Source organism: Chrysochloris asiatica, unplaced genomic scaffold, assembly GCF_000296735.1.
Source record: "Chrysochloris asiatica unplaced genomic scaffold, ChrAsi1.0 scaffold00232, whole genome shotgun sequence".
Classification (NCBI taxonomy): Eukaryota; Metazoa; Chordata; class Mammalia; order Afrosoricida; family Chrysochloridae; genus Chrysochloris; species Chrysochloris asiatica.
The window spans coordinates 4,563,350-4,569,480 of record NW_006408750.1 but is presented as its reverse complement, the minus strand read 5'-3'; the positions used below and the strand labels follow the sequence as shown (position 1 = coordinate 4,569,480).

General features: G+C 38.4%; 1 protein-coding gene across 1 annotated transcript in view; it reads right to left on the bottom strand.

Moving 5' to 3' along the window:
* Positions 1–5,239: 5,239 nt before the first annotated feature.
* The window catches only part of KCTD16 (potassium channel tetramerization domain containing 16), a 437,534-nt gene continuing 436,642 nt past the window's right edge, over positions 5,240–6,131 (bottom strand). Inside the window, exon 2 of the mRNA XM_006873268.1 lies at positions 5,240–5,712. Within this exon, the coding sequence (XP_006873330.1) occupies positions 5,258–5,712 (455 nt within the window). The 3' untranslated portion in view covers positions 5,240–5,257. The remainder of the gene's footprint in view (positions 5,713–6,131) is intronic.

Genomic DNA, 6,131 nt, shown 5'->3' with positions numbered 1-6,131 from the left:
TCCAATCAGTCAGCCAGATAGTTGTCTTCCAAATTTCCTGGCAGAGATGAGTGAGTGCCTCCTGTGCCACCTCACTTTCTTGAAAGATTTCGATTTTTATTCCATCAATTCCTGGTGCCTTGTTCTTTGCCAATTCTTTCAATGCTATATGCACCATTAAATTATGACTCATTCAATTTCTTGTGCTTTAAACTAACTAAGGATTTGGAAAAAATAATCCTCCTCAGGAAAGGTCATTTTCTTACTGCTCATTGGGTATCATTAGGATATATCTCACTTGAGGTATATTCCTATCTACCCAAGGATAAAAGGACACACATCTTTAATTGAGCCAAAAAGCACACAAACATGCAATGTGGGGAAGATGCTAAGGTTGTCAGACAGATGAAATGGCATAGAAATCACAGCACTCCTTTCTGGCCTAGTCTTGAGGTATTCCTCTTTGGGCTTTTTCTCTTAACATAATGAATAATGCATGAATTGACTTATTTTTACTGAGTGAAAAATGAAGATAGTGAGAAAGAGACATTATGAAGTGAGAGAAATGTTACGTTCCACATAGTTACTAAACAGCTTCATTTCTCAAAATGGGGTCTACAAACCATCAAAACTGTTAAGAATGTTTGCTCACACTACAGATATCTTGGCCCCACTCCAAATCTTGTGAATCAGACTCTGAGGTAAAGGTGAAAGAATCTGCATTTTTGCAAGTGCTACAAATGAGTTTCACACAAACTGGGTTTTGGGAAACACTGCTAAAGAGCTTGCAATGGAGGTCATTAGGGAAAGAATCTCTTTTCCAGTATAAGGCAAGATGAGAAAACAGACATTTCAAACAAATGAGCTCTGTGGTTGTATCACAAGGCTGTGATTATTAAGGCTTAAGAGTCTTTTCTTTCAGCAGGGGTGGAGAGCAATAACCATTTCATCTAAAACTAGAATGATGAAGGCAATATAAATCAAACCCATTCCAGCAGGTTTCATTTGGTCTAATTTCTCTGCAGATATTAATCATTGTACAGTCCTGTATAAATGACATCCTACTCCATTTTAATTCAGAATATAGAATGCTCACTCTGATTCTTTCTCTCGTGTGTTATTTTGACAATATAAAAGAAAAATAAATAAATTGGAACAGTGGGCCATCAAGATTGCAAGATGGCAACAATGCCAAGACATTAAAGAGAGAAATGACCCATCTAAACCAATAACCCAGCATGCAAATTGGCAAAAACACTTATCTACCACAGATACACTGAGAGAGAGAAAAAAAATAATTCCCTTCATTTTTCCTTTGAAAATTGTTATGTCAAGAGGAGGTGACAAAGAATTCTTCCTATGAGTTCACAGAAAGAATGTTGTTCTAGTAAAGATCATCTGAAAGACCAGTGTTAGTAAAATTCCATGGCATGGTATCTAGTGGCAAAACATGATAGCACCCAAATACTCTGGATTAATTCTTTATCATAGCTATAAAGTCAGAAGACTGGAAGCAAAGAAAAGGGAAATATATGAGAATCAAAGTTTGGTCCCCATTACAAAACTAGTGTAAAGTACTTTTGAAAAACACTTATATTGTCTTTACTTTTTCTAACTAGAGTATGTTTTGCCTGCATAGACAAAGGGTACTCAGAGAGGAACTGAAAGCTCAAGGAAACAAAACAAGCCTAAAGGCAAAAAGCAATGGAAATTAGCAAGACACAGAATGAGGAACACATACCTATGTCTTTGCATAAAGGTACCTCTGAATCAAACAAGTTCAATTGAGAAGTCCATGTCAGTTCCTACTGAACAGATGTTTGCCCTTCCCTGTCCCCACCCCCACCCCCCACACCAAATCAGTCAGTTGTGGTAGACATAGCTACTGAGAAATAATGAGCAAAGGGAACACTTAGGATTTGTGCATTGTTCCCTTTTTTATTTTAATTCACCATGCAAGAATTTCCAGTAAGATAATTGTGCCTAGAATTACAAAGGTTAACATCACTGCATATTTTGGAAGCCACTTTGTTGTTTCTATGGCTACATCTTAGTGCAATTTTCTTTTCCTTAGCAGGAGGAGAAAGAACATACCATGATGAAGATGATCTAGCAGCTGTTATTTTCTTATCTTTCCCTTTTCCTGCTACATGCTGATCATTCCCTTTTTGACTCATATTTCTAGCGAATGCCACACCCTCCCCAAACTTCAAAGGATTTTTTAGCTTTGAAAATTTACCAGGGGGTTCTACTCTTATGATTGCCAATAGTTTGACCATTCTGATGCTATTTGTTTCTTCTTACCAGCAATTTATATTCCTTGTCATAACCAATGTTCATGAAGGTGACCATATATATTGTTATATCTAGAATTAAACTGAGAGTTCTAAAAACTCTTTTAACTTCAGGGAAACAGACTTGATTCACAGTGACTCCCAGGACTACTGGCTCCTTTAATCACTTACCCAGAACTCATTTCATTATTGCAGGCCTTGTAGATTTGCTGTGTAAATTTAGAACTCCACTAGTTCTATTTACAACTCAAGAGTTTTTACTCACCAAGTCAATATTCTATTCATCTGTAAGTCAACCCCCATACAAATGAACACCTCAATAGCTTAGCTATTTTGAGTTTTCAACATGGGGTCAGTGCCAATTTAGAGGTGGCTCAGATGATTTTTTTTTTTTTTTAATAGATTTCCAATCACACGTTTTGTTCACTGAGGATATAGAAGTGCATGATCAGAAACTACCTATGGGACCGAGGGACAGAGAGTTGTGCCATGAATATTTCCTTTGCAGTGTTTAATTGTCTGTTAAAAGTATATAGGAGAAATGTTGATTGCTACTCCGATTCTTACTACTGTGCTTCTATCTCTATACCATTATGTTGTTGTTGTAAGTGCCGTCGAGTCGGTTCCGACCCATAGCGACCCTGTACAGGGTTTCCGAGGGTGTAAATCCTTACGGGAGTAGAAAGCCTCATCTTTCTCCAGCGGAGCGGCTGGTAGTTTCGAACCGCTGACCTTTTAGTCAGTTCTAAAATTTAAAGGAGTTGGAACTTTAACTTTGGCCATTTATTTAGTAATTTGACAGAATTTCCAGTAGAACCACAAGCATCAAGTGAATGTAGTGGTACATTCCCCAAATTCAACTCTTTCTTGATCCATTAAGCTTCATGACTCTTTGCAGCAGCTTCATTATTAGGATGATGGTATTTTGATGTGGTATCAAGAAACACTGAAAATAATGCAGAAATATTGGTTGCCTTTATAAACCTACATTGTAGTTAAGATCAAATGCCTACTAATATATTAATAATATATAAAAGAATTTAAATTCATACATAACAGTTATCTGACACCTCAGTTTAAAAAAAAATCAGTGCTTTTTTTTTCACTTAAGTAAAACTTTTAACTTCATTAGAACCACCAGGACAAGAAAACATTGGCTGAGACTGTCTCCCAGTTGTAAATGCACGAATTACAAAAATTCAGAAATGTCTATATACTCATGGGTACTAATAACAGGAATCAAGACAGAATCTCTTACAGAATAAATGTGCATCATTGGGAGATTTCAAAAAGTAACAATTGATCATTATTTTTCCCTCCTATACACATTATCCAGTTGCCTTTATTACCTGTGGTACACATATGCACATTCACACACACACACAACAAAAGTAAGCAAAACAACAACAACAACAACAAAAGTAAACAAGAGTGCTTGGCACACAATTAATGACTGACAAATAAATTCCTTTGTTCAGGTCCCACTGAAATTCATGAAGAATGCTGAAAATAAAAAGTGACCTTTTAACCTTCATCTAGCACAATTCTATGAAAGAACTACTGGTGTATTCAGAGAACACAAAGTCACAAGAAAAATAATGGCTATTAACAGTTTCTTTTTGGCTGCATCTTTACCAGTCAGGGGTATAATCAAGAATGATAGTTTAGAAACATAAAGCCTCAACTTTGGAGCTGCAGTTATCCAGTTGGGTTGTTAATATACGTTATAGAAATGACCCAGTTCTAAATCCTAGTATTGACACAGCCAAATCCCAGAATTCCAAAGGCAAACAAAACTTTAAGCTGACTCTAAGCAACTAACAATGTAGGATTGTAGTTAAAAAAAAAAAAAAAAAAATTATAAGAAATGATTAGAAGGTGTGTGGAATATAATTCCCCCTAAAATAAACAAATGTGCACAAGGCTGGCTGCTTATTCAAGTACTGTGTATTTTTCTCAGTTCCGCAACTACACAGGAACACAGTGGACTTTGTGTGGCCTATATAGAAAGGCCACCCGTGAAAATGTGGTCAGAAAGAACTCTGAAATCATAGAGGAAATGGCGATCACTCAGCTCAGGGTAGAGAAGGCTGAGTGTAGGGTAATTTCGTAGTAATTTTTGTGGACATGAACGTCTGTTTGTTTCAAATATAAAGAACATTTGGCTAGCTTTTCTCACCCTATCTTAGTACAGCTGAGCAGTGGAACCTGACAGTGTTAACTCTGAAATAAGGAAGTCAATTTGCTGATGATGAGGGTTATTCGGTGTTTGAAGGTGTTGCCAAGAGAGGTTTGGAAGTCTTTCCGGAAAGGATTTAAGGATGGGGCAGAGACTCATCCATTTGAGGTGCTCTAAGAGGGGCTTCCGGCAGCAGGGCACACCTCTCAGGCATGTGCTCTGTGTGTATGTACATATTTAGTTGTGCATGTGTTGCACAAATACTCATGCATACGGAGTCAGTATAAACTGGCACAAAATAAATTTGAGTGAAAAGTCATAGAAACCAATCATTATCCCCTTACCCCATAAACAAATAAAAGAGCAAAATTAAAAATCCAAACATATACCCTTGGGACAGACATCTTTCTACCATATCTCCATTCAAAGGAAGGAGGTAGAAGATAAGAGAAAAACCCAGTTTGGAATAAATGACTCCCAAGGCCGTTCAGCTACACTTATGTAGCTGGGTCTCCTAATATATAAGATACTCAGCACATGGGACCAAGTTAACAAACAGCAACAAAAAAAAAAAGATTCTCTTGTACTTCCACATCTGGAAAGAAATCTACCCTGTGGATTTACATGTTAAGTGAACTAGGTAAAATAGGCAGTAGACTATCAGTGGACTATTGTGTTCTAACAAATGTGTATTATTAGGAATTCTTTTTTCTTTTTTTCCCTTTAAAATATGATTTTTTTCAGAAGGCTTATTTCAAAATGTTGACAAGGTTTGTTTGTTCTCCCACCCACCCCCACCCCTCCCCTATAGATGATACTTCCGTAAAAGTTCAGATTGCCACGGATGTTTTCTCTCCGGGAACCGATCTGGAATTTTGATCTTTAAGAAATCCTGGATGCACCTCTCCAGCTCTTCCTCTACTGAGAGCTTTTCCTTAACAGCTTTTTTTTTGCTGCTCATGTTTGACTCCCTAGAGCCGGAGGTGAGAGTCCGGAGCAGATCGCTTTTCCTTCGCATCTCTGACTGCTGGATCAGCTGTACTGGGCCCTTCTTGATGGGACGGTCCAGAGTCTGGATGTTGGTCTGGCGTGTGACTGGCCCACAGATGACCGTCTCCTGGGGAGAGCTGGCCTCAGACTGACTGTCACAGCTGGAGGTGGAAAGGTCATTGCATGACGTGCCACTCTCCCCTTCTTTGTCACCCTTGCCATTCTTGCAGCAGCAATCACAGTGTGAGGATGACCACCGGGAGGGCTCACCTGCAAGGGAAGCACAGAACCCAAGAGATTAATACTAGCCAGCTCAGTTCAGAGGAGCAGCATTACATCTGAACACCACACACATGACTACCACTGAACTACGTCTTGACAAGAAGTAGGGTCACACTCATGGTGGGTTGCAACTGCAGTCAGCAGCCAAGGCCATTGATAGGCAAGGAAAAAACATGGTATCCTGCTTTATAGAAAATACAATATACAGCTTAAGTTCATGTCCATTAGAGACAGATGACCCTGCACTGCAACACTCAGCTATTTATTTTTTATTATTATAAATTGAGTGAAGGTTTGTCTTGTTGTTGTTGTTAAGTGCTGTCGAGTCGATTCCGACCCATAGCGACCCTGTACAGGGTTTTCAAGGCTGTAAATCTTTATGGGAGCAGAAAGCCTCATCTTTCTTC